We start from the raw sequence: 24429 nt of genomic DNA, 5'->3' as shown, positions 1-24429 counted from the left end.
TACAACTGGCTTGTGTGGTTTCACCTTCTCTGCCTTCATGGTATCGCCAACCTATTCTCCCATTTGAGAATTGTTCTGTTGGGGGGTGGAAGGAAGGATTATGGAAATAATTAGCCCAGAACTTTTTTATTCTGTTTTTTGACATTTGAACAGTGAGCAGACATGCCTAATTAAAATAAGGCAGGACTGAAGGGTAGAGATTTCTTACAGTTATGTGAAGTTCACTTATATTTCTCACACTGCTTATTCAGATAGGTTTTTTTTTTAAATTAAGTTAAAAAGACAGATTCTTGATTATATATATGCTAAAGTAAATGGCATATAGTTACATATTCTACATGTACTAGGTATGTAGTAAGTAGGGTGTAGACATAACTTAGAAATCTCCAATTTAGCCCTGGGCTGGATATGTAAAGACAAAATTTGTGTTCGAAGCTGGATATCTCACAGGATAGCTTCAAGGCCTAATTCTTCCAAGCCCAGTTTTTCCTGACAGTTCAGTTCTGTTGTATTGACATCACAGATATTTACAAGTTGAGATGATTTTATATTTTCTTACATGTACAGCTGAGATTTTAAAAAATGCATAATTGTACAGCTGGCTGAGACTTTAAAAAATGCCTAACGCCTCTGTGTTTTGCTAGAAAAATGTTGTGTGTGTACTGAAGAAGGATGTGTGTGGAACACTTGAGTCAGCTAACTGTTGCATGTCCCCATTCTCTGAATATGGGTTGCTTTTGGGGGAAGTGGAGGCAGGTAAGCCATGTGGGCCCAATTTTAGGTCCCAAGAGAAGCTTATTTTAGAGAATTGGATGCTTCCATATAAGGTGTTCTACAATATGAGCAGATTTATTTAGGAAGTCCCTTTTCAGAGAACAGAAATTTGAAAAAGTCTTAGCAAATATATTTTTCTTATCAGATTTTGAAGTTTGGAGAAATCAAAAGAGAAGACAGAAAATGGGGTCCCTGGTGCAGTTTGGAAGCCGGAAGTTTTTAGGACTCCAGAATTTGTTGGTTCCTCTAAAACTGAACTCTTTATATAATCAGATAGTGTGATTAAAGCAAAGATTAGGTTTGTCTTGTAGGGGATTAGTTGATCTTTGTCAATAAGCAGGAACATACTTGCTTCTTATTAAGGGATGCCCTAGTTACTAATTGTTGTCCTCTTCTTTTTTCCCCTTATAAAATTTATTTCTCCTTGATAGCTTTCCTCCTTTATGTTTGACAGCCAGAATTTGCTCCTAGATATATAGAAAGAATTTCAGAGGAACCTTTGACTTGTTTAGCATTTCTAGTTTGTGAAAGACACAGAAGGAAGAAAACTTAACGTTTTGTTTCTTTTCAAGTGCTTATTATTTCTCATTTATTTTGTACCTAATGGAATATGTGGTGCCAGTCTTCTAAGATACTCTGTTGGGGCGGTGAGCAAAATAGGGCCAGCGGGGCCGTCTGGGGCTCACACATTTGCTACCGGAGCTGTGCTCTGGGGCTTTGAGGGGCATGTTTACTTGGGATCCAGCTGACGTAAAGGACATGTGAAACTTCTTTGGGTGGTAACTCTGTGGCTTCAGATTTAGGTTGAGTTTAGGTTGAGTCTATAGACCTGGTACCAGTACTGCTGAGTCATACTGTCACGCTGGAGTTCTGGCTGAGGTGTAAGTGTATTTCTGCATCTTACTCCTTATAGAGCTGAGAATATTCTTTGTTTTCACTCCATGCTTTATGCTCTGATACCCCATGCGGACATTAAAAGCATTGATGTGCTTGCTAAAACTCATTCTAGGACCCCATTCTTTGTTTTCCTATTGGGTGGTGGTTACTTGCTCTAACACATTACTGAATAACTGAAGTGTATGCTGTTTCTAGAGTCTTTTCTTTAAACTTCTCCCAGTTGGTACTGCTGAACAATTAACACTTTTTCTAAATGCCTGAACCTGTTGTTCTGGAAAACTTGTTTAATCTGAGATCCCGATGAATCCCATCTAGATGTGTCATTGAATCTAGAAACATGTAGCATGCTTGTTAGTCTGCCGTTTGTGCCCTTCAGTTATTCAGGGGATGAATTCACAGAAGCCTGAAATTGTAGTAGGTTTAGTTCCAAAATGCGTGTGCCATTCTTGTCTTTAGAAGTACTTGGGTGTTTTGCAAGTACCAATCCTAATTTAATGCATGTATCTCGTGTTTACATGTCCATTTATTCCTCTGGCATTGTTTTCATTAATATGTTGTAATGTTAGATTTCAAAGTGTGATTGTTCTAGAAATCAACATATGGCATTGTCACAAAAATTGTTTTCTTGCTCAGTTAACCTTTTTTGAGGTAAGACATTTGTTCAGTTATTTACTCTCTTGATAATGGACTTAAGATCTAGCTTTCTGGCAGTTACTTTTCTAAAGGTGCATTGCTTCTGTGAATTCAGCCCATTTAATCCGGACTGCTGTTGTATCTGCTAGTCTTTCTAATCCTCTAACCTGGCTGCTATTCTCTCTCCTCCCCTCTGTCTTATAGAGAGGTCTGAAGAATGTGTTTGATGAGGCTATCCTAGCTGCCCTCGAGCCTCCGGAAACTCAACCCAAAAGGAAGTGCTGTATATTCTAAACTGTTTTCTCCTTCCCCTCTTTGCTGCTGCTTCCTGTCCCACTACTGTAGAAAGATCGTTTAAAAACAAAGGAATAAAACCATCCTGTTTGAAAGCCTCTGCGTCTTTTTACTCACTACCTTAGAGCAACCTCTGTATTAGTTTTTGATCAAGAATGCAATATCTTATAGAATATTTTTTGTGATCAGTAGTCAAGTTGGACTTGTTTAACTTTCTGCTGCTTGAGTTGCCTGATGCTGAGAGCTTTTTGGTTTGGATTACTATTGCAAAAGGGAACTTGGTCTGGCATTAAGAATGTCCTTGGAGAAAATTAAGAGTTTTTAACACTTATAGATCTTAGTTCTTGATGGAGAAAATAACACAAACATCATTTTACTCTTGTGATCCATTGTTAATTGTAATTGCATGACAAAATTTATGGGAAAGGGTGACCTGCTAGTAGAGTGTACTGGGGAAGGGAGGATTCTTTTCTGGTTTTCCTTTGTGCAGTGAAACTTTGTGTTGCTATTGCTTTGGCTGTCTGTGCTGTAGTGGAGTGTTTGTCAGTCTGGGTGGGAAAGATATTGATGTACCTGCTACTGCTTTATGAGAGCATTTGTTACACTCTTTTAAGAATAGCATCCATTTTAACAGTTGACTGAAGGTTTGTTAATGTTGAGATGTAAAGCTGCCACCTTTATATTTTCCTGCTTCTGATTTTATTGTTGTGAGGGGAAACGTACAATTGTGGTTACCTTCAAATTTTGAAATTAAAAATATACAATTGTTTGTATAAATGCCTGATGAAGCTTTTTATTCCTGTTGCACTGACTGGCTCTAGTTTCACATATGTATAAGGTACCCACATTTCTGCTTCCTTGAATCCCCCTGGCTCTTAATTGGTGGGAAAAAGGGAGTTCAGAGTGAATACCTTTGATGCAGCCACTGTAATTGCTCTCTCCATCTTTGCCTGCGCCTTTCATGTGATAAGGGTGCCACTGCCCAGTGCCCGACCTCTCACTCCTGTTCCATATTCAGCTGTTTCGTTTGAATGCAGAGCTGCTTAGTTGTTTTTATGGAAAATGTTTCAGCGGCACATTGTACAAAACTCATTGAATGAGCAAATGACACGTGTGCTTGTTTGCTTCTTGTGACATACATTGGTCTGCAAAAAGCTTTCTCAAAGAACCACTGTCTCACTCATGAATATCTGCTCCTCTGCTCCTGAATTGCTGGATCCTTCCAGTGCCCTGCCTGGACAGAACTTCGTGAAGTGAGATAATTGTGTTGAGATCAGGGTTTTTCAATGACTCGTTCTTTGCCAACTCTTGGGGGCTTGAATGTTTTAAATTTGATCTTCAATTTTATTATACTGAATATCAGACTGCAAATTTTTTTCTTTCTACCCCTTTTCAGAAAGGCCTAAAGAATGTATTTGATGAAGCAATATTGGCTGCCCTGGAGCCTCCAGAACCGAAGAAGAGCCGCAGGTGTGTGCTGCTATGAACGTCTCTCCAGAGCCCTTTCTGCACAGCTGGTGTCGGCATCATACTAAAAGCAATGTTTAAATCAAACTAAAGATTAAAAATTAAAATTCGTTTTTGCAATAATGACAAATGCCCTGCACCTACCCACATGCACTTGTGTGAGACAAGGCCCGTAGGTATGGCCCCTTCCCCTCTCAATACTAGTTAATTTTGAGTAATTGTGTATTGTCAGAAAAGTGATCAGTACTAGTTTTTTGTTTTGTCGTTTCAAAAAAATTATTATTATTTTTTTTGTTTGTTTAAAAGCAAGGCATGCTTGTGATGACTCTGTAACAGACTAATTTGGGCTGTTAAAGCTGTTCCCGGGTTCCACTCTGGCGAGTAATCTGGGATATCTAGTGTTTTTTTTTTTTCCTTCTTTCTTTTTTTTTGTTTGGGCAGGGGAGTGTGTGTGGGATTTGTTTATATTTAGTCTTTTTTTTTTTTTTTTAAATCCATTAACCATTGGGCAGCCCTTAGGGGAGGAGGACGGATTGATTCCATGTTCCGCTTCCTAGATCTAGTTTAGAGAACATGTTCCCCACCTGGTGCTCTTAGGAAGGAGTATAGTAAACGCCTCATTTAATAATATACTCCTTTTTGAAAGTTGCCTTTTCTCTCCACCCTTGAGTAGGTCCAGTATTTGATGAAACTCATGAAAGTGGGTGGAACCTGTCTTGCCCCTCCTCTTTTCTAGGATGCACTATATATGTGACTGTGACTCTCAAGGAAATTCGTTTGCCATTTGCTGATTTTTTTTTGAAGTTAATTTCTAACTTCTTTCACTGATAAATGAAGAAAAGTATTGCACCTTTTGAAATACACCAAATGGATTGAGTACATAATTAAAAAACATTTTTTCCCCCCCTGTCAGTCATTGTCTTAATATGCTTAGGATAGACATGCAGCTTAATAGTGTATGATATGGTGTTCCTAGAACACAGCTGAAGACCTGGTATATAGAGGAAATCCAAGGGGGTGGTGCTGGAAGACAGATGCCTGGGATGATTCACATCCTCTTCCAAGTCTCGAGGATGGAGACCTGCTTCATTAAGAAGCTGGGGGTGGGGTGTGGGGGGAGAACCTTTAACAACATGGGGACCAGTCAGGGGAATCCCCTTATTTCTGTTTTGCATACAAGGAACCCTAGAGCAGCCAGGTGAGGCTCTCTAGTTCACTAAAAATCCTAGGGAGAGTCTTATGAAGACTCTTCAGAAGTGTTAATAAGGATTTTATCAGCTTATTTTGGTTGCAGTTTTCAAGGTTTAAAAATGTTAGGTTATCTTCCCCACCTTCCCCAAATCCTAATTCTTGTAGATTTCGTTAGTGTTGAACCAATGCTTTCTCATGTCTCAATTCTTTGTATATGCATTCTTTTCAGATGTATTAAACAAACAAACAAAAAAACCCTTCACAAGACAGCCTGGGGATTGTTATTTTCCCTCCGCCTCTTAATCTTTAGACATTTAGGAGTGGGAACTTGACTCTCATTGACATCAATTTTCTAACAGATTTCAGGATAAAAATTTAGAGCGTAAAGATTTAATGTACTTTGTTTTCTGGAATTCAGGTTGAGATATTTTTTCCTCTCATATTCAGATTTCTGCCTTCTCCCTGAAGTTTGACAGGTAGCCTGCCAACTCCTTCTCTTTAATGTCAAGTGGGTTCCATAGAGAAGTGCTCTGACAGCTCACTGCTCATGTTGTTGAAATGACAGTGTACCTCCAATCCATGGATTAGTGGGAAAGCAGCTATTTTTTCTCCCCAAGTTTTCTGTGTCAGTGGTTTTCAAACTTTGCTGCTTTGTAGAGTACAGCTTGAGCAGGGGATTATTTAGAAGCTTTCCAGGTACTTCCATTATGCAGCCAAGTTTGAGAATCACTGCTCCAAAGGTGTTAACCACAAACTGCTTCTATCAAATTACAGATTCCATGCCTTGTATCTGAATATAGGGCACATTTTCTGTAGGTGCCAAGAATGATTCATTTATTTTTAAGAGCATTATACTGATCTGTATGAGAATCTTAGAAGCTAAGGGCTGTTAATTCAGTTAATAAGGCTGATACAGTGTGTAGCCTCATTTTCATAGTTTTCTATGTGGAGTCATGTTTGACTTGATTTTATTCTGTGCTAGAACTTAGCTGTCCGACTTTTTGCAACCCCATGAATCGCAGCACTCCAGGCTTCCCTGTCCATCACCAACTCCCGGAGTTCACTCAGACTCACGTCCATCGAGTCCGTGATGCCATCCAGCCATCTCATCCTCTGTCGTCCCCTTTTCCTCCTGCCCCCAATCCCTCCCTGCATCAGAGTCTTTTCCAATGAGTCAACTCTTCGCATGAGGTGGCCAAAGTACTGGAGTTTCAGCTTTAGTATCATTCCTTCCAAAGAAAGCCCAGGGCTGATCTCCTTCAGAATGGACTGGTTGGATCTCCTTGCAGTCCAAGGGACTCTCAAGAGTCTTCTCCAACACCACAGTTCAAAAGCATCAATTCTTCGGCTTTCTAAAATGTTATATTTCCTTTTTCTGAAGCAGGGCCTATTTTCATAGTATTGAATATAATCAGAATACCTCTTAAAGTTTTTTGTTATACATTTAGTGTAGTGGCGCTTTTTTCTGAAAAGCTGTCGTTAGATCATTGGTGTCTTCTAATTATCTTCACAATATCTTCATAGAATGGATAAGATACTACTTTTCATGGTTAGATTTGGACTATTCTCTTAATTTTCTCCTCCCATTTTGATGTTGTTAGTGGTTATTGGAGGGTGCTGAATGCTAAGGAACTGGTGTACAGGAACCCTGCTTCTTGAGGTTTGAAACTTAGTCTTCTCTGGGTACAGCTAACATACATTGAAAATTTGGATGGTTTTTCACCAAGAAGTAGCAACTCTATTATTTTTCAGGAAAGACTGAGCTCCTCATGGTTAGGATATCTGAATAATATGTGAGGGGAGTGTCTTTGAATCACATTCCTGATTTAGCTCTCATTGTTTTCTGTAAGACTTACCCAGTTTGCCTAAACTTCAGAGCATGGTGATTTAACTTAAAAAGCTCAACAGAAGACCTCACCTTAATATTTTCTTCTTTCTAGGACTGTTACAATACTTCGTTTATATATTACTTGTATTTTTTTCTGAAGTGCCCCTCCTCTTTAAAAAAAAAAACAAAAAAAAAAACCATTAACTATTCCTACAATAATGGTGCATTACAAACCATGCTAACTCTCAGCCGGCCTTATGCAACAGCATTTATTTTTCTAGATTGTGGGTCAGTTGGATTTTGCCTCCAAGCTTCAGATTGGGCTCAGGTTGGCTTCATGTTTCTTGTTCCGGAGCCTTCCGGAGAGGACATCAGGTAGTGAGCCAGAGTGGGTGCGGGAACAAGCACATTGAACATCCCTCACGTTCCACTGTCCAGAGGGTTCCACATAGCCAAGCCCAAAGCCTGCCACTCAGACGTTCATTTCCCTCAGATTTAGTAGTTAAAAAGTATGGTTTTCTTTCTTTCCTTCTTAATAAGGCTCTTGAGGATATTAGCAGAGAATAAAACAGATGTGAGTTCCTGACTTCTGCTTGGAATTTTCTCTCCTTTACAGTTTTGATACCTGCCTTTTTTTTGAATAACCATATAAGAGAGTAAAACTTCTCTGCACGTGCATGCCCACAACATAGATTCATTCGTCAGAGCTCTTGTTCTGTACTAGGCTCTGGAGCCATTGGAGAATGACAGTCCTAACTCCGTGTGCGGGCAGCTTCACTCTCCTGGCCCCTTTGTGTATAAAATAAGTCTGTACTTAACTGTCATTGAGGTTTCAAGTGCAAGTCTACATAGGTGTGGGGTGGGACCTGGGAATCAATCTAGTTTTTAGATATTCCCAAGATAGACCTTTGATTCGTTATGTTTGGGGACCAGTGTGTGCCTCAGTGGTTCTTAACTCTGACTGTGTGAATGGCACCTTTGGAGCTTATTTAAAAAAAAGGAAAATAATGCCTGCAGCAATTTTAGGCAGTCCCTGGAAATAGGGTCTGGGCATCAGAATTTTTTTCAAACTATTTTTTGTAGGAACATCATGGCTTTAAAGCTCATTTGCTATTTTAATATGCCCCAGGTTTCAGAACTGTGGCACTGGATTGTCTCTTTAAGGTTTCATTTATATCTGACATGAGTTTTAGGGTAATTTTAGACTACAGTCTTTACAGCTTTTTTCTCCTTTGAGGAAGAGGTCTCCATACTTGTGGTCCCAAGCTGGCACTCAGTTCTTCGTAAGCCTTAGTCGGAAAGAAGGTTTACAAAGTTCATAGTCATAGTCTTACTGGTGGACTGACACTGAGATAGTTTAGGCAGTCATCTCAGCGGTTAGGTTGCTTAGGCAGCAGTTTGAGAAGGGGGCAGGTATTTGAATTGTAGAGTTCAGCTAAGGTTTTCTAAGTGAAAGCTAGAATGTAGAGGAAGGCTGTATTTCCCTGATAACTTCAAGACAAGTGTACTGTACACATTTCATTGAAGATGGAGATCTTTTTCACTCTTCCAGGAATATTCTAATTCACCTGCAGAGAGTACACAGGTCCAGATTCAAAAATATAAGGCAGTGCTAGAAATGAGTACTCTGCTAAGCTGCTAAGTCACTTCAGTCGTGTCCGACTCTGTGCGACCCCATAGACAGTAGCCCACCAGGCTCCCCCGTCCCTGGGATTCTCCAGGCAAGAACACTGGAGTGGGTTGCCATTTCCTTCTCCAGTGCATGAAAGTGAAAAGTGAAAGTGAAGTCGCTCAGTCGTGTCCAACTCTTCGTGACCCCATGGACTGCAGCCCACCAGGCTCCTCCGCCCATGGGATTTCCCAGGCAGGAGTACTGGAGTGGGGTGCCATTGCCTTCTCCGAGAAATGAGTATAAATTGAAGTTATTCCAACAGAGTACATTGGACTTTGGGGAGATGAAATCGCTTGTTAACTCACGGTCACTTGTTTCCTCTGCTGCAACTCCACCCCACCCCCACCTCACACCCACACCCATCCTGGTTTTTTGTCAGACCTTTGGGCAGTGTCACTTGGCTTTTATTTCCTCTTTTGTCAGTGAGTATAGTTGCAGGCGGGTTTTTTTTTTTTTTTTTGAGTGGTTAAATAGGTAGTGGTTTCCTTTGTATTAGCCGTATTCTGATACATTAATATTTGGTTGTATGGAGTTTTAGTTTCTTGGTTTGTGGTTTAGGTGTAAGTTGATGCAAAGCCCAATGTGACCAGTCCTCTCAGAGGCAGCAACAGTGGGTGGGTTTACAGATGGTCATTGCTTTTGAGCCATAAAGTCTAAACTGAAAATTCTTTCTTTACTCCCTGATAATGGGCCATTGGCTGTTTGGGGTATAGCCTCATGTAAGTGGGAAAACTTGTGCCAGTATCCAGCTGTCTCTTTTTTTAAACAATTTGTTGAGCTATTTTTAACTCTGGACCCTCTGTTCTGTAGCCCATGGATTTCTTGGATTGTTGAGATTAACTCCGCCTAGTGGTGAATTTAAGTTAAAATTGACAGTGACTCCAGGTGGACTCTGCCTAACAACATCCCTGTATGTAGGTGTTTGTTTTTTTTTCCTGGCTGCTGGGTGTGTGGAATCTTTGTTTCCCAATGAGGGATCATACCCATATCCCCTGCAGTGGAAGTGTGGGGCCCTCACCACTGGTTTTGTTGTTGTCTAGTCACTAAGTCATGTCCAATTCTTCATGGCCCCATGGACTGTAACCCTCCCAGGCTCCTCTGGACCGCCAGGGACCTCCAATGTAGGGTCTTGGTGGCAGAAGGTAGGGAGAAGGTGGTGAGGTAGAAAGGAACAGTGACTGAGCCAGTTCCCTGGTGGACTAGGGAAATTTCTGAATCATCTAGGAAACATTAGGAGTCGGAATTTGTAGCCAGTCAGAATGAAAAAATCTGAGGTGGTGTGTGCTGGTGGGAAATAATTGCCCCGAATTATAAGACTGTACTAGCTGTGTGATTTTGTCAGTGAATGTCCGTTGGCTCTATTTGCTTCATCTGTAAATAGGAATAATGATAAATTCTACATCTCAGGTGGTGAGTGTGAGAAATTATGTCATATATGTGATTGTTCTGTAAACACATAAGTGCAATGCAAATATTACCAGCTACCAGATTTGCTTTGCACTGGGGAGAGTTTAGGTTTATGGGAGGGAGTATTTACCAACACCACGGTGACATTGCTACTGGGTGTATGTTGGGGAGTTTATGTTTGCGTAGTTACAGGAGTACAGATTCACTGTTTATAGAGCTCAGGTAGAGCTCCAGGTAGTTTAGAGCTTTCTTTAAGAAGAATCGAAGTGCTTGCATCGGCAGCACATACACTAAAATTGGAACGGTACAGAGAAGATTAGCATGGCCCCTGCGCAAGGATGACACGCAGATTCGCGAAGCGTTCCATATTTTTTGATTTGGGAGAATGGCATTGAAACATGTATAGTATCATATATGAAACGAATCGCCAAAAGAAAAAAAAGAATCTAAGACCCAAGCTTCTCAACTTCATAGAAATAACTTCATGTTCATAGGGTGTGTATCCCAAGAGCTGGAGATGCTTCGTCTCTGAAGTTGCTTTCCTTCTCGGACACTCGGGAGGCAGGAACACACAAAAAAACCTCTCTGAAGATCAGGTCAGCCATGCAGTTTCCTCCGTGCCCCAGAATTACCAGGACTGTTGTCCCAGGTTGGCCATATCCCTGAAGCTAAGCGTGAAGATCTTGCTGCTCCAAGCCGTTTAGTGAATATCAAGGGATAAGAACTATTCAGAAACATTATTAAGAACTCAATCCCCCATGCTTTTGTTTTGTGTAATGTCAGTTTTACATGTTCATTTAGTACTAAGAGGCCCTCTGTTAGATAGCGGGACAAATGAGGATGGTGCTAATGAGAATGAAAGTCAGGGAGGGGAACTGAACACACCAAGAAGAGAAATCACATTGAGCTGTGTGGGTGTGGTGTTGGGGAGAAGAAAGGTAGGAGGTAAAAGTAAATCAGGAAAGGCTGCTTGAAAAAGGTTTGGGTCTGATTTGGACATGGAGAGATACACGAGGCTGGAGGGGTCAGGTGGATGAGTGTGGATTTCTGGGAGGAAGGAAAGGAGACACAGAAGAGAGGCACCTGGCTTGTTGGGGTAGACAAGAGCCCAGGTTAGGGATGGGGGTAGTATGAAGAGAGGTAGCTCTTACGGGCCCCCACAAACATCTGAGTGTTAAGGAGGGAGCACTAATCACTCCAGGAGGGCTCTAATTATTGAGGTTCATAAAAGAAATGGAACATACTCTTTGGTAAAAGAATAGCGATGTTTACTGACTACAGACTGTGTGCTTGCACTCTGTTGAACCCGCGGTATTATCATATTTGATGCTCAGAACAGCCCTATGAGATTTATGCTGCTTTATGGAGCTTCCCAGGTGGCTCAGTAAGAATCTGCCTGCCAAGCAGGAGACACAGGGCATGTAGGTTCAATCCCTGGGTCAGGAAGAGCCCCTGGAGTAAGAAATGGCAACCCACTCTAGTATTCTTGCCTGGAGGACTTAACAGACAGAAGAACCTGATGGACTGCAGTCTGTGGCTGAGCATACATGCAACTTTGTTTTACAGATAAGGACTCTGAGACTTCATAATTGCTTAACATCTCCAACCAGAATTAGAACTCAGGTCTGCCTGATTCTGGAACCTGTGTGCTTAACCATACATATATTGTGAAAATCAAATGTATGTGACTAATTACAAAGCTGAAGAACTGTAGTTCAAGCATCGTGTAATGCGGAGGGCAAGCATGGCAGGTTATTGGGTAGGATCTGGGGAAGGTGACTTTAGGAACAGTTCTGGCCTGAGAGAATGATTCCCTTTTCCTTTGCATAGATTTAGAGGATCTTGAGATGCCTTTGATTTTGGATAGGCTGCCTGTAGTCCCTGCTCAACTGTAGAGATTTTATTTTTTCATCATAGCAGCCCTCTGGGTTGGCAGAGCAGGGTCTGTTGATGAGAAAGCTGGACCTTAGAGAGTGACCAAGGCCAGGGAGATGATGGGAGTACCATGAAACCTGGTGCTGTGCTGTGCTAAGTCACTTCAGTTGTGTTCAACTTTGCAACCATATAGACTATAACCCACCAGGCTCCTCTGTCCACGGGATTCTCCTGGCAAGAAGACTGGAGTGGGTTGCCGAGCCCTTCTTCAGGGGGTCTTCCTGACCCCAGGAATCAAACCCATATCTCTTAAATCTCTTGCATTGACAGGTTCTTACCGTTAGTGCCACCTGGGAAGCCCATGCTCTTTAACTCACAGGATGATCTTTAGAATCACACCATTATTTCCATGTATCTAGCATGGGCCTGATCAGGAGAAAGGAACTCTGTTACTAGGTAACGAAATTCTCATTAGCTTGATCCAAATAAAGGAAAAGCGGTTGAAATTCTGGGGCTGCCCCTCTCCAGGGGTCAGGGTTCCTCATCTGTCTTGAGTATACGTAGTAAGCTCACAGATTTGGGTTTATGTTTATATTAGTGCTTTCACTTGGTCTTTAATGGGACCCCTAAGGGAGGGAAGGTGGATGACATCACTTGCCAGATGGCAGGACTGAAGCTACACAGCTTTGGCTCTGTCACTGACTTGACCTTTGGCCTTAGACAAGTAACGTAAGCCTTCTGAGCTTTGCATGCTCCTCTGTGAAATAAATGTATTCTGTTACCTGAAAGATGTGAGGGTTAAATAAAACGCTATATGTGAAGCACTTAGCATGGTCCTGGGGAAGTAGTAGATACTCAGGAGTAAATGGGATGAACTGAAGCTCTCATCACCATTGGCTCACTTTGAACCAGGGCCAGGGAACCCTCTTGGCTTCTGGGTCTCGGGTTGCTGTGAATGAGGGGGGTTCCGCCGCACTGCCAGGAATAGGAAATCCTTGCAGGGAGCTTGGGCGTCTTATCGTGTTGCCCCTTCCGTCTCACATCTGGCCTACTCTGGGGTAGCACGGGCTGGCTGTCCTCAGTGCCAGGCCCGCAGTGGAGCCTTAGTGCCAGCTTCCTGGGCCTCCTTTGTAAAAGCTCTATAAGATCTGCACTGGTCAAATGGGGGAGGGATGTTTGGCCTGATTCTGAATCTCTTACTCATTTAAGAACTGCCACTTCTTCTCTATCACTTTAGTATTTCACAGCTATATTGGTGTCAGGGAGTTCGGTGTATCCCTTGGCAGCTTGTGAGGGGTGGGCAGGCACCTGTGAGCTCCTTGCCTCATGTGAGAATGACTTCACCCTAGGATGCCATTGGTAGTTCTCTTGCCTGCTACTGTTAAATGCCTCTGTCTTAAACGCCAGTTCCTCTTAAGACCAATCTTTCCCTAACCTGTAAGATTCTTGAACCCTGATAAATGTGATGTTTTGCTTCTAGCTTGCATTATGGTGTTGGATCTTACCTCTTCTTTTCTCCCATGGTAGGGGACATCTCTACTGGAAAAAGCTCTGGATTGGGAGTTGGAGGTGCAGGTTCTAGTTGGGGCATCAGAATTTCCTTGGACAAGTTGCTGTACCTTTTTTGAGCCTCAGTTTCTCCATGTGTAGATAAAATGGTGTTCAACTCCTTTTTGGTTTATATCTTTTTAGCAGTAGGCCTCTTTTATTCCAAGTAAAATCTTGCATAGAGTCCTGTTATAGAGACTGAAAATGTATCATGGGGAACAGAGCTGCTGTGATTTAAGCAGCTAATATTAAAGAGAAACTATGGAATAAAAAGAAAAATACATATACTTTGTAATAGAGGGAACCTAAGTATGAGTTCGACTGTGTCAGTAGCAGTGTCAGAGCAAACTAATACTTCAGTTTTTCAATATTGATTTACACATTTGTAAGTTGAGCCGGTGATACCTGCTGACTTTTTAGCAGAATTGTCATAAAGATTAGGAAGAATGTATCTTCATCCCCCAATGAATGTTGTGTCAGACAGAAGGACAAAGATTGGTCTGTTACAGAATTACTCTCATAGAAGAGCATCCAATTTTATATTATTCGTGGGTTCAAATGGTAAGTCACCCAGTGTGATTTATTCTTGAGCTTAGGCATTTATTCACTTCAGGAAACACTTGTTTATATATTGTTCATTTTGCAGGAGGCCATTATAGAGACTCTAGAGCCGGCCTGCCTGGGTTTGAAGCTTGCCTCTACTGTTTACCTGCTGTATAATCTTGGGCAAGTTATTTGATATTTTCTTGTGGGGATAATAATGCCTACCTCCTCAGGAGTTTTGTTTTTGTTTTTTAAACTGGGGTGACAAATTCCTGTCCAGTCTTGTAGAAAGAGAAAAGTTAGAGCACAGATTGGAGGGAGAGTCTGGTAGTGTAGCACCAGTGATAACAACTCGAAATTTAGCAGGTGGCTCGTCTGTCCTCAGTAGCATGTTTCTATATTCTGGTTATAGACATCTTTTCTGCCTCATTCAAACGTGCTGTTGGTTTGTTCAGTTGTTTTTTAAATAAATGTTAGCAAGCACAGGTTTGGGGAAGGGTCCCATATACCTAGAAGAAATAGGGAATTATCTTTAGTCCCTCATTTTACATACGGAGCAGGGGAGGGTATAAGCTTAACTAACAAGCCACAGCATATGTGGTGGCAGAACCAACTTGGATCCTATACATAGTTCAGGACTTTGTCCCTGTTACACAACAAAGGAGTCACTTTTTAGAAAGACCAGATAAACAGTTCTTATTAATGAAAAGTAACAAAACATAGTATTTAATAAATTACAGGGAAACAGGAAGTCTGAGGACATGGGGTTTTCCCCCAGAGGTTGTGGGCCATCAGATTCTCTTAAGTGCTTAGAAGACTGAAGGTGAGAGGTGGAGCTGCCACACAGGACTCAAGTGGGTAGAGGTTTTGAGCCAGGGCTCGCAGGGGAGGGGGTTTCTGAGTGCAGTGTGCGTGGCTTACGGAATGGTGTTCTCCAATGATGCACGTGCTACTGCCGTACCAGAGGTGGGGACTTACTCATCTAACTGGAAGTCTAGGCTCAGAGTAGCTCAGTCAGTTGCCCAAGATTCTGCAGCTTCAAAATAATGAAACCATGTTTCAGCTCCAGAGCTGTCTGATTCCAAAAGCCAATGTGTTTCCTACAAGACATGCTTGCCCCCTTCAAGTGAGAATGAACATTCTCAGAAGGGTTGAGCTCCAGTTGGAGCCACACCTTTGGAGGACCTCTGTAAAAAGGGAAAGTTCCAGAGCCTGAAGCAGGCTGCATTGCCCTGTGTTTTCCCCCTAGAGTGAGTGGGTGTACAGATGTCCACCATGTGGGTTCCTCAAGGTAGGAAGAGAGTGCATCTACCATTTGGAGGCAGAGGCTGCTCCAGAGGGCGGAGCAGAGTTCTTCAGGTGGCCTTTGATGGAACCAGTCTTAATATCAGGTTGCATCTGTTCAGGTCAGGTGATCAGGGCTGGGCTGATAGTGATAGATGACCCTGTCCCCTAAATAACAACTGGAAGGGCCTTGAGAGATTATTTAGACCAACCCTCTCATTTTGTGTGTGTGTGTGTGTGTAAATGCGACAGTTGAGAGATAATTCACATACTCTACAGTTTATTTAAGGTGTACAAATTCAGTGGGTTTTTTCCCCCTTATTTTGAGATAGAATTGACAATATGGCACTGTATAAATTTAGGTGTGCAGTGCATTGACTGACTGACACGCAGCATGAAATGATCGCAATAAGTTTAGTGAACATCATCTCATACAGATAGAAAAAATTTTCTCCTTTGTGATGGGAACTCGTCATGCGCTCTCTCATATATAACGTACGGTGTTGTTAGTTTTATTTGTTATGCTGTCCATTACATCCCTGGTACTTATAACTGAAAATTTCAATGATTTTCATATGTTTGTTCAGTTGTGCTACTGTGACCTTTTTATTTGGTTGTGCTACACGGCATGTGAGATCTTAGTTCCCTTATCAGGAATCGAACCCACATCCCCTTCAGTGGAAGAGTGGAGTCTTAACCACTGGACTACCAGGGAGGTCCCTAAGATGTTTTCTTTGCCTCAGAAAGAAACCCTGAACTCTTGCTATCGCCGCCTAAGCCCTCCTCCTGCCCCCACTGCCTCCATTTCTAAGCAACCACTGATTCTACTTTCTCTTCCTATAGATGTGTCTATTCTGGACTTTGCATATAAATGGAATCGCACAGTTTTGTGTGTTCTTATTTGATTGGTTTCATCAATTTAACGTCATGTTTCCAAGGTTCATCCATATTTTAGCTTATATCAGAAATGCGTTCTCTTTTATGGCCAATATTCTGCTATATGGACAACATTTTGTATAATTTATCACCTGATGGACTCTTGTTTCCACCTTTTCGCTATTATATATAATGATTTTGTGAGTGTTTGTGTAGATGTTTTGTGTGGCCTCTCAATTTTCAGACAGAGAGATTGAGTCGGGTGATTTGCTCAATTGCCAGTGCTTTGCCCAGTGTGTTCTGTGGCTGGAGGAGGCTGCAGTACCATCCACTTGACTAGGATGGTAATTAATTGTGAGGAACAAGGTCCATCTAGTCAAGGCTATGGTTTTTCCAGTGGTCATGTATGGATGTGAGAGTTGGACTGTGAAGAAAGCTGAGTGCCGAAGAATTGATGCTCCTGAACTGTGCTGTTGGAGAAGACTCCTGAGAGTCCCCTGGACTACAGGAAGGTCCAACCAGTCCATTCTGAAGGAGATCAGTCCTGGGTGTTCTTTGGAAGCACTGGTGCTGAAGCTGAAACTCCCAGGACATTGGCCACCTCATGTGAAGAGTTGACTCACTGGAAAAGACTGATGCTGGGAGGGATTGGGAGCAGGAGGAGAAGGGGACAACAGAGGATGAGATGGCTGGATGGCATCACCTACTCGGTGGACGTGAGTTTGAGTGAACTCCAGGAGTTGGTGATGACAGGGAGGCCTGGCGTACTGCGATTCATGGGGTCGCCAAGAGTCGGACATGACTGAGCGATTGAACTGAACTGGAGCATATATAGGGATTTATGGAAGAATTGAGATTACTTTTACGGCCTTCTGTTCCTCCCTTCAGGTGGACTATAAAGTGGCATGATACTTTTCACTGACCCTCAGTGTGCTGCTGCTGCTGCTGCTGCTAAGTCGCTTCAGTCATGTCCGACTCTGTGCGACCCCATAGACGGCAGCCCACCAGGCTACCCTGTCTCTGGGATTCTCCAGGCAAGAACACTGGAGTGGGTTGCCATTTCCTTCTCCAATGCATGAAAGTGAAAAGTGAAAGTGAAGTCGCTCAGTCATGTCCGACCTCGTGACCCCATGGACTGCAGCCTACCAGGCTCCTCCATCCATGGGATTTTCCAGGCGAGTACTGGAGTGGGGTGCCATTGCCTTCTCCGGACCCTCACTGTAACTCTGGACAAATGATTGATTTCTGTAAGCCTGCGTTTTCCTGTTTGAAAAGTAGAATCAATTCTCATCTTGCTGTGTTAAGAACAGCAGTATAGATAAAGTGTCAGCATAATTCCTGGGTGTCTGAAGTGGTACCATTATTTAGGAAGATACTGGAAGGGCTGAGGAAAATGGCCACAAGGGGGACCTGTAGTGCTCCAGAGCAGCCACTAGATGGCAGAGAAACAGCAAGAAAAGTTTGGTTGGTGACGGCAGCTGAGACTTAGCAAGGTGTCTTGGGTGGGAAGAGAGTACAAAGTCTCGAGCTGCTGAGAACAGAGCCCACTGCCCACAGTGTCTTGCCACCTATACCTGCAGCCTGTGCTTCAATTCTAAGACCCATTATTGCCCTCCAGAGCTAGTGATCTTGCTTCTCATATCTCAAAATAACTGAGTATCTTTCAGTTAACCTTCAGCCAAGCATCAGTCTTCTCCATGCCCCGCCCCGTTTTTTTCCTTTCTTAAAATTGAATCATGAACCAAGCCTTCATGCAGGCTCTGTCTTTGGGGACCTTGCAGACGTGTGTAGATAGAAATGTTCTGTGTAGACATGCTCTGTCCGTACCTGCAGCAGCATCAGATTTGATCTGCCAGAGAGGAGTGAAACGGGAGCTGGAGGGAACTGGTTTATTTCAGGCCTTTGGGGGTTGGCTGGAGTATGTGTAAGCAGAGAACTCCTTAAGGCTGTGTAATGAGACTATTAGATGAGATGACCTCCACATCCTCTTCGGGTTCTGAGCCTGGATGGCCGGAATGGGTGGGTAATGGGAGTGTTCAACTTTTCCCTGGGGCATTCAGAAAGATTTCCTACTGCTTGTTTTCTCCTAGTGACCTTTTCCTCCCAAGGAAGGAAGTTTATATCTAGCGGAGTTGAGGTTCTTCATTTTGGCAGTGCTCACGAGTAGAAGATGGAAAAATCAAGGAGTTAGTGGCAGGTTGGTGGGATCCTGGGGCTGGAAGTAGTCTTGAAAGGTTATATCCATATCCTTGCATACGGGCCTATGAATGTCTGAATTAGAGGGAAGCTGAACTAGTCCTGGGGCCCCTACAGCCGGGGCGAGAGGGTCTTGGGCAGGCCTGAGGCTTAGTCAGATCCTGGCCATTTCTCATCAGGCCTGGCCCTTCGGCTCCCTAGAAGCCAGTTGGCTCTCACAGTGTCGATCTTACGTCTCTGTCACCTTTTCTTAACCTGTGTGTGAGCCTCTCCTTGTATCCAGCGTGGTGTCAAGCACATAGTGTGTTCAGATGTTTGAACAGAAGAAAGTCAGGGAGAGGAAAGGGGAGCCAGGAATGCACAAGAAACCAGCAGGGGAAGAAACATGTATGGGGTCATAATGTCATCTATTTGTAAAGCTGTTGGTAAAATACTTTCATGTTCATCTTCAGAAAAGCTTGTGAGGCAAGCAGACCAGGTATTTACTTCACAAAATGAGAAAACTGGCGTAGGGTTGGGCTTCTGTGAGACTGACAGGCCGAGTCAGAGCCTTCTGGCTCTGAGTCCCGTGCGCGCTCTCCTCAAGCCCCCACGTCCGCGTAGACGATGGCCCCTCTCCACTCAGTGGCTCCTGCGGTCAGGAAAGCTAGGGGTGGCGGTCCACTGATGCACACAGTGGATGGGGCTCATCCTCAGCACCTCTCACGTCCCTTTTCCCTCGTGAAGCCGCCTTCCCCTGGGTTAGGTGGTGGTTGTCACTGGGTCAGATTGAGGTAGAAATGACTCAGGGGAAACCAGGCTGACAACTGCTGTTTTGGCTTCCAGATTCAGCAGTCTGGGTTTTGCTTCCTTCATGAGTTTTTTCCCTTCAGATGTTAAAGGGTAAACAACCTTGCTTTGAGACTGGGAAACTGGACGTTAGGAAAGAAGGAGCATTAAAAGGGTTGCAGGGTGGTTTTAAAATTAACATGGAGGCTGTAGGCATTGGAGTAAAACAGATCTAGGTTTCAAACCATCTGCTACTGAACACTTGTGACTTTGGACAAGCCCATTAGGCCCCTCTCAGCTTCAGCTTCTTCCTTAAAATTGACCAGTGCCCTTGTTAGAGGGTTGGGGAAGATCGGAGATGGGGCACGGGGAACGGCCTGCATGCTGCCCCGGGGTGGGTCCTGGGTTGTCTTCTGCTCTGGGGAGCTGGGAGCAGGAATCCCAGGCCTGGTTCTTGGGAAGCTCACCCCAGCGGCTATAGAATCTGATGCATTTGCCCTTTCCCAGGAGAAGGGGGAGGATGTCTTTAAACTTCTTTCTGGCTGCTGGGCCCTGGGACAAAGGGGAGACAAGCCCCAGGGCTGAGACAATCATGTCTTTATTATCTCAGATGTCTCAGGCCTGTCCCCCGCCTGGAGATATATGGCTAGGAAGGCTAGCTGCATGGCCTCGGCGCAATTCCAGGTTCTCGGAATGTCTGGCTGTTTTATAGCAAACAAGATCACGCACAACAGCCCAGCATCCAGGCATCTCCGCCCCAGCAAGTTCTTTCTCTCCGCCAGCTTGTAAAACAGTGGGACCTACAGCAGTGTGACACAGGCCCCATGCCTCTTGGGGCCCCAGCAGCCTGGTACAGGGCAGCAGTCCTGGGCAACGGTGAAGCCATCTAAGGCTCTGGGCACAGGGCCAGCAGTGCAGGCCTGGCCGTACCCAGGGACAGTCTTTCAGGCCAGGCCCCGCCTGGCTCAGTCCTCACTTGTAAGCTCTGGGCTGCCCTGATTCTAGCCCGCTTCTCTCCCTTTTGACCCCTGGGCAGCAGCTGTAGGGAGCCACTGAGAAGGCTTGTTTACAGATGCATTTGGCACGGGCTGGGGAGACCAGCAGTGATGAGTCCTTGAGTTCCAGCTTCCAGCTGCTCCCAGGTGTTGAGGAGCCTTGCACTCTGGGCCCTGAAGAAAGAGTCCTCACTGTTGTGTTTGGCTGAGGCTTCGGGAACTTGGAGCTGAGCAGACCAGGAGACAGTGGGACAGATGGCCGTCAGGGCATCATTTATAACAAAGCCACGTGGGCTGGCCCTTCGGGAGGCCTTGTGCAAGAACCAGGGCTTGGGGGGCCCAGGTCGGGGCTTTTCTCGGGGGCCCTGAAAGGGGAGTGGGCTCCTGCAGTCCTGGGTACTGGTGGATGGAGATGCTTTAATCTACTCTCGACTCCTTTGTGCTGGAGAAGGAACCGAGAGGAACAGCCATAAAGCTGTAGCTTTTCAGAGCTTCCGAGGGTTCGAACCCACTGCTCTGCTGCCCTTTATCAGGCTGGCAGCCCACTGTGCGGCTGTCTAGGGCTTGGCAGATGTCTGCGTTGCATTTCATTCAGGAATGCATGCCTCGGGTCACTTGACGTTTATTCAGTGCTTTCTGAAACCCTCCTGCCCCTTACCACGTAAAATAGATCAGATCTCGGCCTGAATCGGGAGAGTCCGAGGGGGAGAGTGTGAGCGTTCGAAGCAACAGCATGTGTGACACAGTGGACCTGCGAAAGGGGCCCCCACCCGTTCTCTACTGCATGCGTCCCTTGCCAGCTGAAGTCTGGGGTGTGCACCCCGATGCACCCCGCCCCGCAAGTCTCCGCCTGGCGAGCATTCTCTGCCGTTAGCAGCAGTCTTGATGGCCCCTGGCTGAGTACCCGCTGTGTTGTGTGGTGGGCATCATGCCAAGGGCCTTATGTGCTCTACCTTCCCAGTGGCTCTGTGGATCCCTGAGGAACCAGTTGGAACAACCCACGCAAGCGACACGGTGGGACACGGTGGAGCTGGGATTTATTTGACTCCAGAGCTTTTGACCATTAGACTCCCCTGGAGAGGAAGTATTAGAATAGCCAGGGGACAAATGGTGTATGTAATGTGAAGTGCTTATTTAAGTCACAAGATTTATTTTGAAATGTCAGATAGAACTAACAAAGCAAGGGTGTTTTGTCACTCAAAGGCAGGGGGCATAGGTTAAAGGTTGGGAACCCCTTTCTTGCTAATGAGCTGAGCCCTCTCCTGGGTGAACTGGACAGAGCTCTTACCCTTGAGGGCAAGCTGGAGGGGAGTCACCTGCCTTTCCCCTCACCATGCTAGGGTCCTGCTATCACGTGAAGCCTGTCAGGCTTGCAGACGGGTGCCTGAGCAGCCTGGAGCCCAGGAATCATGTTCCGTATTGAGCTTCCCCTGGTGCTGAGAGGACAGGGCTGAGTGTGTGGGTGTGGGTGTGGGCAGGCGGGGGCGGGGGGGGGGGTTGCGATGACACCATCAACCATGTTGCTTTGGTACCTGGCCAGATGGGAAGGGCAGAACAAGCATCCCAGGTCACAGTGAAGGGAGTGTGGCAGAGAGCTCACTCACTGGACCCCCACCGCCATCATGGTCCAGTTCAGTAGGCTCTGAGACGGCACCGATGGGGAAGCTGAGACTCTGGGGCTAGTGTCTCTGAGGCTGCCCAGCTAGTGAGAGGACCCAAAGACGGTCAGTCCCAGGCCCGTGTGGCTTCAGCTCAGGCCCTGTCCACTGTGCGGTGCCTGTTCTCTCGAAGCATGATTTTAAAGTCACCATTCCTTACCCCCTTCTGATTCTAATGAGCGCTCTGCCCCCCGCCTCCCGGACTGAAGCAGCCTCAGTTCATCGCAGCAGCCCTGCATCCTCCTGGTCACTTCTCTGGACCTGGACCCAGTCCAGTTCTGTGATGAATCAGAGGCGCAGCAGTGCACCCTGTCCTGGCTGTGATAGCCATCAGCTATCCCTGAAACTTCCCAGGTGGCTCCAGCCACAGTCCCAAGAAGGAACGGGAGGAGGCCCGGGCTGCAGGAGGTGCTGAAAGGCGGGAGGAGGAGGGATGGGGAGACTCCCAGAGGATTCTTGTGTCATCTGAACCTGATGGCACCAGGAACCCACAGTGCCGTCCCCTGCACCCCAGCGAACACCCTGCCTCATTCTTGAAACAGGCAGGGTGCTGGCCGAGGAAGACCCTCAGCGTCCTTTGCTGCCCTTCCCAGTCCACAAAGCGCTTCCCCACTCACTGCTTCCTGAGAGCCACGGTGGTGGGGGCAGGGGGTGGGGGGCTGTACAGGAAAGAGGCTTTGGAGTTAGCCATGAGTTAGTCCTGCTCTCTGCTACAGGTGAGGAGGAGAGGTTACTAACTTGCTTCAGATGCCACAGGCAGCCAGCCGTGGAGCTGGAATGAGAGCTCCATGTCCTGGGGTCTAGAAGGGGCTTCACAAGACCAGAAGGGAGAAGGAGCATCCATAGGACTCTGGTTCGGTGCTGGTTAAAGTCCTGTTTAGGAATCTGTTTGTTTTCCTTCCGTTTCCTAGTAGAAGATCTTCCTGAAAAATACCTCCCTTTTTGGGTGAACTGAAGGGACTCATCTTTTCATCTATACCTTGGTCCAGGCTAGAAGCTCTAGAGCCAGGTATTGGAGCAACCCAAAGAGTTTAGCGCTGTTTATGGTGGGCAGGATGCTGACAGCCTCTCTGACAGGCTTGGAGCCAGGCCTAAAGTCTTCTGCCATGCAAGCCAGGGCAGTGGGTAGTGGGCCAGGCTGCCGTTTCCAGCTGTGGCTTTGTCAGCCCTAGCAGAGTGACACCATTCTGTCCCCATAGTGACAGCTTCCCCATTCTCTGACCCAGAGAAAGCTGTCTACAGAGCAAAGTGTAGCTTCCCAGCAGAGGGGCAGAGTTGAGCTGAGCCCAGCTAGAGATGGATAGTGCTGTTAGTGGGGAGGGGTCAGCCCAAGACTGAGGCTGTTTGGCACAGGAAGCACCAAAGGTGGGTCTAGGCCAGCAATGGGATTGAGGAAAGATGAAGAGTCTTGCGGGGGGAACTGGAGGGGGTCCCGGTGACACATATCCTGCCCGGGAGCCTGGAGGTCTGGCTCTGGCTGTGGGCAAGTCTTCCCTTCTGTGGGCCTCAGTGTCCTTGTTTGTAAAATGGGGATAAGTCCTGCACTTGCCTCCCAGCTGGTTTATCCGACAGGAGGTATTCCTGTTCCATTATTCGCTTGTGACCGTGGCACACGATAGCACTGGTAGACTGTGCTAGTGGGGGCCTGACTCTGCAGCCAGTCAGTGTTCAGTCCGTGGCGATGGTGTTGGGTATTGGTGATAAGCAGAGCGTCCCAAGGGGCCTGGGCCAGGCGGGAAGCCATGTCACTTCCCCAAGCTCCGAGGAGGCTGTGCTTTCCTGATGCTACAAAGTCCCTGGGTACCTGGAGGATGCAGAACCAAAATGAGGATAGAGGGTTTAGCTCAGAAAGGAGACGCTCCCAGGCCGCGGGCTGGTGAAGGTGGAACTGGGCTGGGAAGAAGTGAGGCTGCAGGAGTAGGGCCTTGTCTTCAGGCTCGCCCAGTGGCTGCCGGCTTCAACCAGGACCAGTCTGTGCCAAAGCTTGTTCTGTATCCCTCCTGCCTCTCTTGGTGCCATCTCCCCATCTATCAATCTCTGGGCCGCAGGTGGCTTCTTCTGGGTCCCTATTTATCTTTTCAGCTGTGGGGTTTTGCCATGGCCTTGCCGGGCTTGGGGAGTGGCCGACGGGGCTGGAGACTGGCCCTGCTCCAAGGTCACATGCAGACTGGGAGTCCCTTGAGGGCAGGGTCCAGGTGTGAATTGTCTCTGGGTTCCCACGTCCAGTGTGGAGCCTGTAATCCTTGTGTCCTGACCATAGGGCCCAGCCCCTGCTGGCCTCAGTTGTTGGGCTGGCAGAGTTGGCCCTCCTCCCTCACAGGTGGCATGGGTGGGAGTGGGGGTGGGTGCCGAATCAGAGTATATGGCTCCTTGTGTCCAGCTTCCTCTTCCTGGCTGGCCCAAGGCTTGGGAACAGTGGCTGCCTTTCTGGGGCAGCTGGGGCACCTGGCCAGAGTGTGCTCTGTCGGGCACTGTCAGCTCTTCAGCAAGCCCCAGTCCTCCTCTTAACCTAGAGAAGGCCCC

At 45.8% G+C, this 24429-nt stretch overlaps 1 protein-coding gene and 1 non-coding gene across 2 annotated transcripts in view; both read left to right on the top strand.

Moving 5' to 3' along the window:
- CDC42 (cell division cycle 42) overlaps positions 1 to 5487 on the top strand; it is a 48782-nt gene extending 43295 nt beyond the window's left edge. The window contains exon 6 of the mRNA XM_068969551.1: positions 3995 to 5487. Coding sequence (XP_068825652.1) covers positions 3995 to 4084 — 90 coding nt within the window. The 3' untranslated portion in view covers positions 4085 to 5487. The remainder of the gene's footprint in view (positions 1 to 3994) is intronic.
- Positions 5488 to 10429: 4942 nt separating this feature from the next.
- Positions 10430 to 10536, top strand: LOC138077362 (U6 spliceosomal RNA). Its single transcript, XR_011144799.1, has one exon. It is a non-coding gene; the product is annotated as a U6 spliceosomal RNA (small nuclear RNA).
- Positions 10537 to 24429: the final 13893 nt, after the last annotated feature.

Source organism: Capricornis sumatraensis, chromosome 3 (assembly GCF_032405125.1).
Source record: "Capricornis sumatraensis isolate serow.1 chromosome 3, serow.2, whole genome shotgun sequence".
NCBI lineage: Eukaryota > Metazoa > Chordata > Mammalia > Artiodactyla > Bovidae > Capricornis > Capricornis sumatraensis.
The sequence above is the reverse complement of the archived record's forward strand: the minus strand, read 5'-3'. Positions and strand labels throughout refer to the sequence as shown.